This window comes from Talpa occidentalis, unplaced genomic scaffold, assembly GCF_014898055.3.
Source record: "Talpa occidentalis isolate TD23 unplaced genomic scaffold, MPIMG_talOcc4v2.1 talOcc4.9, whole genome shotgun sequence".
Classification (NCBI taxonomy): domain Eukaryota; kingdom Metazoa; phylum Chordata; class Mammalia; order Eulipotyphla; family Talpidae; genus Talpa; species Talpa occidentalis.
In genome coordinates, this window is record NW_023605305.1 from 52,877,740 (window position 1) to 52,892,401 (window position 14,662).

The 14,662-nt window shown below is 36.5% G+C and overlaps 1 protein-coding gene across 4 annotated transcripts in view; it reads left to right on the forward strand.

The window, feature by feature from the left end:
- Positions 1-14,662, forward strand: part of NEGR1 (neuronal growth regulator 1) — a 788,184-nt gene that overhangs the window by 736,605 nt on the left and 36,917 nt on the right. For 2 of the 4 annotated variants that reach the window (XM_054691008.1, XM_054691010.1), the window contains one exon: positions 47-1,707. The exons of the other annotated variants lie outside the window; for them this stretch is intronic. In XM_054691008.1, coding sequence (XP_054546983.1) covers positions 47-99 — 53 coding nt within the window. In that variant the 3' untranslated portion in view covers positions 100-1,707. Of the gene's footprint in view, positions 1-46; positions 1,708-14,662 lie in introns of those variants that run through there. 4 annotated transcript variants of the gene reach the window in all.

Below are 14,662 nucleotides of genomic sequence, written 5' to 3' on the forward strand. Positions count from 1 at the left end.
AGTAGGAGCTGATACTGTTCATTGAATCTCACCTTTATCTTTTTAGGCAGTGGCACATCATTGAAAAACCTCAAGCAGAGACATGACGTGATGAGATGAGACATGACGTGATGAGATGATCCATGACTAAATATTGTTTTGAGAAGTGAGAAGGTCTCAGACTATGAGAGTGGAAGGAGAGAAAGGAACAGATGTAAGGCCATGTAGAGGAAACATTCTAGAACCTTATGAGTGAATGAAGAGAGAAAGAAGTATAAGCTGCGAGGACTCTTAGAAACCTGAAGAAGATAATAGACCTTCCAATAGAAATCAATAGAACCATCCATCCTGGCCTACATAGGTCTGAGGAGCTTCCCAGGACTGGACACTTCAATGCTAAAACCAGTAAAGTTCCTGGCAAATTAGGACAAGTTGGCCATCCCCTCATTTCCCCCTGGTGAACTCTAATTGTTGGCATGCCAAAATAAAACACTTGTAACACTGGGAAAAGTAGGCAAAGAGTAAAGGTAGAAATGTAGGAAAATAAGCAGGAACAGACATCCCCACAGAGGCGCATGGTGAAATTGTTATGGCACATTCGTTGGGTCTGATTGTAGTTATCCTAAGAAATTGTAGTCTTCTAAGAAATCTGTGGCATTTTCAGAATTCTCTTAGCCCCTCTCTGCTTTCCATACAGCTTTGTGTAATAGAAGTCTAGGAACTATCCCACAAATATATGAGGAAGACTTGGGATGAATCAGGCATTGAGAGGAAAGAAAAATGATTAAGGCACATTTACATTGTTCCAAAATTTTCAAGTCCCTCAGTATGCTAGACAGCGTGCTCTCTACCCATCCTGTGAACAAAGAGTGACTGAGCAGTCAGATCCTCCTCGCTACTAAAAGTACCCTGACTGAAACCTTGCAGTAATTCCTTTCTGTGGATCAGGTTTTTCAGAGTGCTTCTTTTGTTTAGAGTCACTCAAGCATCTCTCTCTGTGTGTTGTGTTTGAGCATGTATTTAACAGTATTTTTTAACCTTACAGACATCCTAGAAGTCATCTCATTTGATTCCAGTTTAAATTTTGGTTATATTGCTTTACATAATTGCTTTTTTAAATTCCCATTTATGGAAAACTAATTACAAAGTTACATGCCTTTCGTGAAAAAGTGCTTGCTATGATTAAGGGAACTTTCTCCATATGCTTATAATTCTGAACCAACTGGCATTTCTGAGGAGCAGTGCACAATACTGCTTCATCTGGTGGTGGAACATGCACATTCTATAACCTAAAATTTCATGTCTTTGGGCTTATGAATCACAGAAGATAGAAAGAAGAAAAATTTATGATTTGACTGTAATAAGTCATCACTTAAGAACTTTAACTTGGAGGCATGAAAAGGTAACAGAGAAAGTGCACATTAAAGCATCAGTCGAATGATCAAACAGTTTTAACCCAACCTTTGCTAAAAGCTCACTAGATGACTTAACAGGCTTTTTACTGATATCTGGCTTCCATCTTATCACCTTTATTCATCTACTCAGTCATTTAGTTATTTCGTTAAAACTGAGTGAGAAAGTTATGAGTGACAGAGTAAATGTCTGTGTACCAAAATCAACAGGCAACTATAAACCAGAGACATATTACAGGAGGAAGAAGGGAGTAGGATCAAAACAAGGGTGGTGGGACTTTTACGGGGACTATATCCAAGATGAAAATGCATACATTGTGCAAAAATGGAAAATGATATAAGAAATATATATAAAAATTTTTTTAAAAGTCTATGTACCGGGCCTCCCCTGGTGGCACAGTAGTTGAGTGCTGAGCTGTGAAGCTGCCTGCAGCCTGTGCAGTGCCAGCTTGATCCCTGGCTGCCGGCAAGGGCCCCACATGGTGCGCAGACCTCTCCTGCCGCCCGCTGCTCCCCTCAGCAGTGTATTTCGTCGGTCTGCCTGTTCTATTACCCTCTCTGGCTCTCGTGAATTCTCTCACCCTCCCGTGCTTCTGACTGTACCCAGTGCTTGTATAAATAAATAAATAAATAAATAAATAAATAAATAAATAAATAAATAAATCTTAAAAAAAAAAAAAAGGTCTATGTACCAAGTGCCATACGAGGCTCTAGGGCAAAGTTTCTCAAACTTTAGTGCTGTTGATACTTTGGGTTGCATACTCGGTTTCCCCTGGAATTGTAGGAAATTTGAAAAACCTTTCAAATTGTCCAGTAAAGAGCCAGACATCAGTTCTTTGAATCATCATAGAAAGTAATGGGTTGCTTCTTTGGATGCCATCATTAGACACACTAAATTATTCCCAGCCATTACTTATTATTTAAATACCTGGAAGACAAGCCTGTTAACCTCACTTGGATTTGGGCCTACCTATAAGGCAATTGACATGGAATCTGATTGGCCAGGCTTGGTAACATACCTCCTCCCAAAGTAGGGCCAAAAGAAGCTAGGGGCATTCCTCACCCATACCACAAGTTGTGAAAGAGAAGGGATGGGTATCCTAAGAAAGGATGCTTAGCCAGGGCCTCCCTGGTGGCGCAAGGTGTTAAACACAGCACTGTGAAGCTATCAGCAGCCTCTGTAGGAGAGTTTAATCCCCAACCAACCAGGGAACTATCCACATGGCACAGCAGACCTCTACTGTCTTGCCTGCTGCTCCCCTCAGCAGTGTTTTTCAGTAGATCTGCCTGTTCTGCTCCCAACAGTCTCTGGTGAATCCTCTCACTCCCTGCATTTCTGGCCTGTGCCCCAGCTCTTCTATGCATAAATAATCTTAAAAAAAAAAAAAAAGAAAGAATGCTTAGCAAGATAAAACTTTTAATGTCCACCTAAGTAGTGTACAAAGTTTCTTTGTATGTGTTACCACATTTGACCCCTAAATTCACTCCGTGATAGAGATAGAGCAAATATTATAAGTATGTTTATTTTCTAGATAAGGCAATCATTCTTGAAAGAAATGATTTCTCAGGCCTCCCCGGTGGCGCAGTGGTTGAGCACTGGGTTGCGAAGCTGCCCGCAGCCTCTGCAGCACCGGTTCGATCCCCAGCTGCTCCCTGGCCACTGGAGGAGGGTCCCACATGGCGCACAGACCACTCAGCAGTGTACTTCGGTCCTTCTGCCTGCTCTGCTCCCCTCTCTGGCTCTGGTGAATTCTCTCACCCTCCCACGCTTCTGACTGTACCCAGTGCTTGTATAAATAAAAATAAATAAATCTTTAAAAAAAAAAGAAAGAAATGATTTCTCCAGGGTTATACCATAAGTACCAAAGCCAAAGCCTGAAGCTGCGTTTTTGGTCACAAATGATATGCAGCTTCCATGTTCCTCTTGAGTATTTTCAATTCACTTCAGAGTTCTGGGATATACATTATAAGAGTGAAAGGCAAGTGAAATAAATTCCAACAGGAAAGTTGAATATTTGGATAAATTGTAAAGAAGCTATGTCCCAAAAATAAATTAAAAAGCATTTCAAATAAGGAACATATTAAATATCAGAAGATGTGAAATGTCAGATAGCAGAAGTAATGACTTTTATTCCATGGAAGACAGAAGTCAAGGACTTATCAAGAACTGGGACAAGTTGCTGAGTCAAATTTAAAAAATTGGAATTAATGGCAATAGACATAGTATCATTTTCTTCTTAAAGAAAAGGAAATCAAAAAATATGGTCTATTAAGAATTACTTATACTCAATAGTGCGTAGGAAATGCTTAAAATTAGAGAAAATGTGAGTTATTTAAATGGCCACTTGATGCTGATGGACAGAGTTATTACTAAGAGAAGTAAAGGATAAACTAAGACTATGAATATTCTTGAGAAATGGAGAAATCAAGTCTATAAAATAAGGTTTATGTTCAAAAATAAGAAAGTCAGCTCATGAATTAAGGCTAAAGAGTGGAAATAGTAGAGCAGTCAGCCACCAGTTTTTGTGGGTAAATGTGAGACTAACATTTGCAGCATAATTGTGGCTTAGTTTAGAGTAAAGAAAAAGGGCAGAGGTTACTTCTTTTGTGTACAATTCTTATTTCTAACCTTTCCACTACTGAGTGTGGGACTTTCTCCATTTAGTGTAGTTCCCCGTCAGTGAACAATCAGCTCAGAACCATTCCAGATTTCATGCTGATCCTTATTAGCTTTTCATTTCCCTGGGAGTTTCTCTCTGACATGAACAATACTTTCCAGTTACAAACAGTTCTGCCACATAAAATATCATGAAGGGCAATAGCACTGGTTTGTACTTCTCCCTTTTTATGTTGAAAAAGCTGCTGGTGTTACTTCAGATCTTTATCCTGCCTGGTAAAAGTTGCAGGTCCACCACATGTTTTCTTTGGTGTTTCATTTCTTGATGACATTGACATAAAAACTTGATCTTGTCATCCCATAAAATTAAGTATAAGTTTCTTTATATCTTGAACATTGAATGACATTTTACATGGGACATGGTAGCTCACTCAGCACAGTGTCAGTTATATAAAGATTTCAAATCCTGTAACTAAATAAAGCTTATCTGATACTGCAACCCATCCATGGGTTAATGCTATATAATTACAGGAGCTATTGCACAAAGGATGCATGTCCTTGGTTGCAGCTCAGGTAGAACATAAAGATGACACAGAACTTGTCATAAGGATGAATGGGAAGATATCCTATTCCCTGAATTCATAAAACACATCTCTGAATCCAAGCCTCTATCATTTGCCCTTAAATGCATAATAGCTTCTTCAGTTTCCAATTGTTACTGCAGTTCTGTACTTTCAAAAAGCTATTGGGATACTTGGCATATGAAAGATGCTGTATAAAACAAATTTAATTCTGTACTATTCCAGTAATTTGCCTCATAAATACTTCTTGAAGTGGTGAAATACTTTCAGTTATAGAAATAAAATGATGTCTTCATGACCTATGTACAATTTCATCTTCTTGGAAGTCAAAGGATTCTTCCAGTGTTTATGCTACTGAACTAAATCTTCTATGTGTGTTTTTATAAAGTGCTGTTGGGGCTACCACTGTCATCTGCTGTATTTTACTTACAATTACTCTTTATGCACTTATCTTGGCTGTTTGAAGTATATAGATTCCAATTTTTCCTCATTGATAGTTACTTTTGTTTCTCTGAAGCTTTGTAATTTGGTAGATGGTTGAGAATATTAATGTGATTTGATGACCAGGATGAAGGCATGGAGGGATGTCAATCAAGATAGCCTTCAAAATCACAACTTAAGAGACAGTATGAACCTTTTTTGACTTTGAGACAGGGATGTGGAATTAATGACTACTTAAGTCCATATTTCCCCCATTGAATCATGTCTTCACAAAGTATATTCTCTGGCTCCGAGCATGTCTAGAAATAATCCTTTATGCTGTTGCTGATGAAACTCCTGCTATATCTAAAACATTAAATAAGAAACAAATGTTTTTAGTGTAACCTGGAAGATTGCCTTATAATATTTTGTTTTCTGTTTTTTTTATGAGAAAAATTGGTTTACTTATACTGCCTATGATTCATAGGTATAGGATCACTCAGCTTCAGTATGTTAACATACCACACCACCACCAAGTGCCCATAGTTCTCCATCTGGCGACTCTGTATTTTGCTCTCTACTCTCCCTCTATAATCCTGCAAGCCTCAAGTCTACAGTCAGATTTCTAGGGTTTGTTATTGGTTTGTTTTTGTCTGACCCTTTGTTTTGTTTATCTCTATTCCACATATAAGTGAAACCATCTAATATTTGTCTTTCTCCATCAGACTTGTTTTGTTTAGAATAACCTCCTCCAGTTACATCTGTGTTTCAGCAAATCACAAGAGTTCATCTTTTTTAAAAGCTAGGTAGTATTCCATTTTGTATAACTAGTACATCTTCTTAATCCATTAATCCATCGTTGGGTACTTAGGTTGTTTCCGTAACTAGACTATTGTAGATAGTGCTGCATAAACATAGGAGGGCACATATTATTTTTAGGGCATTCTTTTTTTTTTAGATTTATTCATTTATGCATGCAAGAGCTGGGGTACAAGCCAGAGATGTGGGGGTGAGAGGACTCACCAGAGAGAGAGTGGGGAACAGAACAGGCAGACTGACTGAAATACACTGCTGAGGGGAGCAGCGGGCGAGACAGGACAGGTCTGCTGCGCCATGTGGGTTGCTCCCTGGCCAGCCGGGGATCCAACTCGTGTTGCAGAGGCTGTGGATTGGTTCATAGTGCGGTGCTTAACCTCTTGAGCCACCAGGGAGGCCCTGTTTTTGTATTCTTCATGTAGATACATAGGAGTGAAATTACTGGGTCACATGGTAGATATATTTTGAGAAACTCCTTACTCTTTTCCACAGGGAGTGGACAAGCCAACATTCCAACCAAGAGTGTACAAGGATTCCTTTTTCTCCACATCCCTCCCCAACACTTATTGTTCTTGGTCTTTTTTGATATGTGTGAGATGGTATCTAATTAAGGTTTTGATTTGCATTTCACTAATGATAAGTAATGACGAGCATTTTTTTCATGATTCTGTTGGCCATCTGTTTGTCTTTTCTGGAGGAGTATGTATCTATTTAGCTTTTCTGCCAATTTTTTGATGGAGTAATTTGTTTTATTTTTGTTGCGGTGTATGAGTAGATCTTGGGTATCAGGTACTTGTCCAATGTATGGTCTGCAAATAATTTCCCCCTTGATCAAGATGTCCTTCTGTTTTATAGTTTCTTTCACTGTAAAGTTTGATATAGTACCTATTTTTATATTCTCTTTTGTTCCTCTTGCTGTTGGAGACAAAGCCACAAAGACATCACTGAAGACAATGTTTTGGAGAGTTTTGCTGATGTTTTATTCTTTGGTTTATATGGTGCCCTGTTATGTTTGAAAGGAATTTGTTCATCCAATTAAACTGATAATCCTGTGCCCTTTCAGATGCTGAAGGTCAGGAAGTAAGTATAAATGTCTGTGATGTATAGACCCCTCCCTGAAACCATTCAGTCTATCAGAGATTACATGTTCAAATATAAAATCACAGTTAGGACTCTTGTTTCCCCCATAATTATATATGGAATATAGAATAGGATTTTTCTTGAGTATGATCATAACTGATTTAAAATACTATTTTGCAAAGAACTGATACTTGCTTTTATAAACTTGGTAGACATTTTTCTTACAATAGGCTCAAGGACAAAGATGGAACTCTTATGCATAGAGAATTAGCCTAAAAGTCAATAGTCAGGCTATAAAATGAGTAGTGATACCACCTACTATGAAATCCATAGCACCTACTGGGTGCCTCTTATTTCCACTGTTCCTTCCTAGGATCATTTTTGTCAATGTAGAATTAGCTAAAGAAACTCAGACCTTTGTTAGAACATCCTAAAACAGTTCTGTAACAATTTAAGTGCATCTATTGAAGCTCCTTTCTGGAACAAGCAGAATTGACCTACTGAGGAAGCTCTGAAGTACTATGGGGTTGAAAGAGGCTACTCTACATGTCCAACTGGTGTAATTTATTAACAAATGACAGGTAATTCCTGATCTGAAAGAGACAAAGTAAGAATTTGCTATATCTCTGAATTCTAACATACCAAATGTTATATGGGGTAAAAGATTTAAAACACAGTGAAGACCATGATTAAAGCCACACACAGGGCCAAGCTCACTTTCTTTTAAAACATGCATTTATAATCATTACAGATTATCTGGAAAGTATAGGAATATTAAAATGCCATGCATATTTTCAACACCCAAATATAAATACTATTGACACTGTATCTACTTTTAGTATTATATATTAATAATCCCACTTGAGAAATGGTTCTCATATTTTGTTATCTACAATTTAAAAGATACATTATTTCCTACCTTGACATACCACAGATTTAGCTGTGCACTGAATTTATGACAGAAAAATAGTTTGCTGATAAAAAATAATACTGCATATAAAATTCTAAGTTCCTAAAATTTTTAAATATATAACAGATACTATAACCATGAATTTATTCATCTTTTAAAAATAACATTTCAGTTTTGTATTAATCAATAGGAATACAAAGCAAAGTGAAATTTCAGGCTGACACAACTATAGTCAACAATTTGGACTACAATTTGCTTACGATTTGGACTTCTGAGACACTGGTTTGAGTCCTGAGTCCATTTAGTGACTTTGTAACCTGAGCACACCAGCGAACCTCCCTGGACCTCAGTTCCACCTTCCATAAAATGGGGAAAAATAATAAAGCATGCCCTGAAAACTTACTGTGAAAATCAAATGATATAATATACATAGAATTGTGTTATAATTTAGTAAGTTTACTTAAATTCAATTCCTAAAATTGAATTCTTCTTATCTTTATCTGATAATGCAAAATGGTTCACAGAATCTAACTTAATATTACTACTCCTAACAAACCTGTTATCTAAGTTTAAAAGATCAGGAGTAATTTTGGTGCTCAGATTTGAATATCAGTAAGGTGATCCCTTTATCTAAATTACAGATCTGAATAGTAGTTGTGTTTTATTTTTCCTATGAAAGTGATTGTTCAAACTTGCCAACCTTTCTGCATAGGTGCCACTAAATATAGTTTTAGTCATTGTAAATAGTCTGAAATTAATTTATGTTAGCAATTTCCAATCAGGCAAACTTATATTGAGAAATAATAAACTTCCACATGGATGATGACCTTTTTAAATTAACACTCATACCCCTCCCAACCTTGATATTGCAAAAGTGGATATGATTCTGCCTTGATCAGGTTAGAGTGTATAGAGCTGAGGGTGCCACTGACTATGAATATCTAACTTCTACATCTCACAGGTGTGCGGGTTGTAGTGTGATGCCTTCATGTGAATAGTACGCGGACAAAGTGAGAGAGCATTGTGTTTTCAGACTATCTCTGTGACAATCTCACATGACTGACAACTCAAATAAATTTGACAAAGACATCGCATCAGAACATACAGGTCTCTTGAAAGGAGAAAAGTGAAACGTAATGAGATACTTATCCTATGTGCTTTTATTGTACAATTGTCACCATAATCAAAGATTCCAGAGCTCTTTCTGATGTAACTTACAATGTTTACTACAGTACAGTTGGAACCAGCTAGATAAATTACATTTAGGTGGGGGAGCAGCCTAACCTTCTTTGTGTTTTTATCATCCTGTGTTTGTTGTAAGCCTGCCCTGCATCCTTTGGGAGACTTTGCCCTTCTACCTACTTTCAGTGTTGTGTTCTGGAATGTTACATCATTTTCTCTAATCTTTCTCAACCTCTCCTTACCAAGGACTTCTCTTATCTGACAGGATACAAGGATAATGGTGTTTTCTTTTTTTCCTTCCCTCAGTGGCCACTGAAACCTCTCTCTTTCTTCTAAGCTCACTTCCATCTTATTCTTTCAACTCTGACCAAAGCACCAAGTACTAAAATTTCTAGATAACCTTTCCATGACCAGTAAACAGGACTTCTCTTGGCCAGTGGACAAAAGAAAAAAGTTTTTTACTGAAACTCTCTTGATAACCTTCTCTTGAATAGGGTTATCATTTAGCCCTGTGAAAAAATCAAAAAAGCAAGCTTATTAAAGAATTTCTTCCAGTCCCTCTAGCAGTTTTTCTTTATTGTAAGAAACGTATCTGTAATCAAACTATAGTGATAATTTTGCAGTATTATGGAAAGGGAAAAAACCTTACAGAAGGGAATGGTTTCTTAATTTACTACATAAAGATATACTGAACATTTTGGTAGACCCATTCTAAGCATCATCAACACAAAAACAATGGTCTCTCCCTGAGTCTTAGACTCAGGGAGAAAATTGTGCAAAGAGGGATATAAGTATGAGTTATGTTCCAACATTCGGGGAGTACAAATGGTGGAATTCATTGTGTTCAGGAACATTAGAGGTTTTTCAAAGGTGGTAGACAATGAACAGAGATCTAAAGGAGGAGTCAGAGTTTGGCATACAGAAAAAACTAGAGTGAAGTCATTCTAAGTGCAAAGGGATAAAACTCCCTGGTTATTCATGAACCTGCAAGTAAAAGCAGGTGATGGAAGGAGAAGCAGCAACTTTTTATTATTTGTGGATTCAGATACTGTACCCAGGGGCTTGATTTTATCCCAAGGCATTGAAACGTTTTCACCTAAGAAGTGACTCATAACAATGTGTATTTATAAAGACACCTCTGCTCGTAGGAAAGAGTTTAAATTACATGGAAGTGGAGCACATACTGCAGGCATATTAGTCAAGAGGCTAATACACAATAGCCCAGACTCTAAGGAGTCACGTAAGGGAAGAGGTTGTGACATAGAAATACTATATATGAGAGATTTATAACCATAAAACCAGTAATATGTCATTATTTCTACTTTTCATAATCTTCAAGCCTTTCAAGCATTTATTTTTAAAATTGACAAAGGTCATTTTTAAATATATAAATGTAAATCATTAATTATAAGCTAAAACAATAGGACTAAATTAACTTGGTGACTACCAAGGTAGAACACATATTATATAGCCTGATTTGTTAATCATACCTTTGGAACAAAAGTTCTAGGTAGAATTTGGAATATGGGCAAAGTGTAAGGATGCTGATTAAATTAAAATTAAATAGTCCTCCTATTAAGAGCTTTGTGAGACTCAGGCAAATACTGTATTTTCCTATAATTGGTGAGTAAAAAAAAATAACTGAGGATAGCATTAAAAAGTGACATTGTCTCTATTCAGTAATATGATACAAAATATCACAAAGAGTTTGGAAAAGTATTTGTAATAGATATATCCAACAAAGCACTTCTATCTTTACATTAAAAAAAAAATCCTATAAACATTAAGGTTAAGTCAGACCATGCAATAAGAAAATTGGTAAATAATTGTGACTAATCACTTCATAAGGGAATATATCCAAGTAGTCAAGTAGTGAAAAGGGTATGAAAAGACAATGCCATTATTGACTCAGGGTGGGGGGGGTTGGGGGGGAGGAAGGGGGGAGAATTAAAATCACAACAATTTAAAGCCTTTTCAGACCCATCAGAGTGACTAAAATGTAAAAGAAAACAAGTACAATTATTGGCTGGGATCAGATAACATTCTCAGGCACTTGGGTTAGAATATAAATTGGCACAGCCATTTAGAAAAACTCTTTAAGAAATACCAAATTAGGGTCTCCCCTGGTGGCACAGTGGTTGAGCGCTGGGTTGCAAAGCTGCCCGCAGCCTCTGCAGCACCAGTTCAATCCCCGGCCACCAGGCGAGTGTCCCACATGGCGTGCAGACCTCTCCTGCTGCGCCTGCTGCTCCCCTCAGCAGTGTATTTCGTCAGTCTGCCTGTTCTGTTCCCTGCTCTGGCTCTGGTGTATTCTCTCACCCTCCCGCGCTTCTGACTGTACCCAGTGCTTGTATGAATAAATAAATAAATCTTAAAAAAAAAAAAAGAAATACCAAATTAGCTGAAGATATATTCCTACTTCATGACCTAGCAATTCCAATTCTAGGTATCCCTACAGAAATAGTGGTGTACATTCCCCAAAAGTTATATACAAGAATGTTTATAATGCTGTTATTTATAATAGTTAAAAATCAAGAATGACCCAAATTTCTATCATCAGAACAAATTGTGGTTATACAATAGACTCTGACACACCAATAAATATGAATGAACATCATTAGTTAAGTTCACAACAATGTTGAATTAAAATAAGCCATACATAAAAGAATATATATTGTTTGAGTCCATTTACTTAAAGTTAAAACATTGCTACAATTAAAAGTCAGCATGGTCATTACTCCTAGATATTGGGATAGTTTTAGAAGGGGGACATGGACTTCAGTGGTGCTTCTTTGTCTGACTATATGTATATCTTTGCATGGATATATTCCACTGTAGCAATTTATCAAGCTGTATAGTCACCATTCATGCATATTTCAGTTCTATTTTATTTAAAAGTTTACTTAAGAATAACAAAATGAAGGAATATTAGTAACTACCTTCCATTATGAACATATTAAAACCTTATTATGGTCATCTTCAATTAAAATCTGAACTTGCCAACTTGGTCATTCTGATACAATTCATGTAAAACATGTCAGTTTTGAAGCCTTCCCTATCTCAACAGTATTGTAAGCAAACCTTAAAAGTCAGAGTCGTCAAAAATAATTCATCTTACCTTCTAAAAATAATGAGTACATTGTAGTGGCTTACCTCCTGATTTTATGAAACAATTCACTATTTGATGCCATTTAAGAAAATATAGCTTTTCCCTCCTCAAACAACATGAAACCTCCTCAGTTTTGTTTTCTGAGATAGTTGTCTCAGAACAAACTAAACAGAAATCTATTTGGTACACAACCAATTTGAAATGCCTCCTATTTCCTCTTCCTCACGGTTTTCTGTGAAATGATTTCCAATGAGTTCATCTCAAATGAGGCAGCATGGCTTCTAGTAAAGGGAAAAATATCTTCTAATGTGATCAAAGATGTTCTAAAGGCCACATAAAGTCCTCTGTACTTGTAACTCTTTACAGAAATATAATTCCAAATACATTCTGAGTTTTCTATTTAATAGTGGTCCTTTTAGTGCTATTTTGATAATTTATCCTAAAAGGGTAATTAATAACCAATGTAAAAATGTGATGAAGCATTTGAAAATAAAGATATGGTCTCTTTTACCATTTTCTTTCCTTTTAAATTCTTGTAACAGGAAACTAAGAAATTCAATGGCAGAGATTTTATACCTCAGAATCACATTAGATAGAATATTTATTAAATGTCATTGGGAATTTCCAGTAGTTCACAACACCATGGTGTAGCACTGAACTTGACCATTGGACTTCATTTATGCAAGTTCCCATCAGGAAGACATCTATCTTCTTGTTGAAACATAAAAATAAGCATATTGAGATTTTCTATTTTTATTTCAAGCCATATACATTTTGTAGGTCTTCTCCCAGTATCATAAATCAAATTCTCTCAGGTGGCCACAGTTTAAAGTTTCTTGCTTTGAGAGCTTTACTAGCCAGAACACTCAGGAATCAATGTATCACACTCCAAACAGATTGCTTACCTTACGTCCAGTCATCATTTCTAATTCAGTGTTTTATAGTCTATCAACCTGTCCTGCTACAGCCATAAATCCTCAACTAAATTCAAGTGTAACAGTATTTAGAGATTTTTATCTTCAGGGCTCCACAGAGCATTCCAAATTTTTCTAATTTTATTGTTCTAAGATCTATATATTTGCTTTAAGACAGTTTTGATAGACTAAACTAATTTTAAAAAATACATTGAGGCTGTGTCCAAACCTTGAGATTGTATTTTCTCCTTTATTTATTGCAGTTTCTGAAAGGACATGGTTTAAGGCTTTCCTCATGATAAATCATTAACCCCAACTAGAGTTTAAATGGATACACTGGTAGCATCCAACTTGGATAACCCTAAAATGGGATTGTGAGCACTGCTTATGTCACTTCCAATTTATCTCAGAAGCCAGAATGTTTAGGGGAATCATTTTAACTGCATATTGCATTTATGTATTATCATATATGCATGTTTGTGTTATGGCTATGTGGTCTCATTCAAGAGTGTAAGTATCATGAGGGCAAAGATTATGCCCATTTATATGCCCAGGTTGTGGTAGTTCTGATACCTACAATAGTGCTTGTACATAGTGTTTGAGTTCATGAATATTATTCTGTTAGTTGTTTTGGGGGGCAGAAAATGTCTTACATTTTACTTTCTAGAACACATCATTTGAATGCTCACTACTTTTTAAAATTGAATCATAATTGAGTTAATATTGTTTTACAACACTATATGATTTGGGGGTATAGGTTCACACCTCTTCAGAGGTATTTCACTATACCACACACACCAACAAAGCACCAGTCATTCTCCATCATAGTCATTGGATCTCCTCCTGACTTACCCTCCACTCTCACCTCTACCACTTTGGTAGCCACAATTGAGGGCATATGGAGCCATTTCAGTGACCACTTGACATTATTTACCAAACACCCCACCTTGTGCTTCTGTGATAATTCGTTTTCCATCATTTAAAAGCCTTAATTTTTAGCACAGGAGATAATACATATTAAAATAGCTAGGCTACAGAAAAGAATGGAATTCCTTAAAAACCCATGATCACTAAATCCAAGTTTATTACTATTGTCTGCAAAACTCTGAATATTCAAACCTCTGCTCATCTTCCCAGCCATATTTCATGTCACCATGCTCATCAGGGGTCACCACGTTCTTCTGATGTGTAGGTCAGAACTAATACCTTATCAGTTTTTCTCACATCATTGTCTAACACAAATCTGCTGACTAAACCAAAGTCATAAGGTAGGAAGTACATATACCCACACTGGGTGGCCTTGAAATGCACATGGCAAAAGGCATAGATGCAAGGAGGGATAAGGATTGTACAGTTGTATCTGGTTTGTATTCTTCTGTTCCCTCACTCTTTTCTATATCCAACTGCAGATTTCAAAATAGTTCATATGCTCATTTTACTCTGAGTACTTGTTGATCACACATGCTTTGTTCATGTGGTTGACACATTCCTAGACATGGCCATGCATTTTGCCTAGAAGAAGTATATTCTGACTTCACCATACAATAACAATTTTGACGTATGCCTCTTATATTCAGCTATAGTTGTCTTGAAATGAATTTCCATTTTATTAGTAATGACTCAGAAAGCCTCATCTAAATTT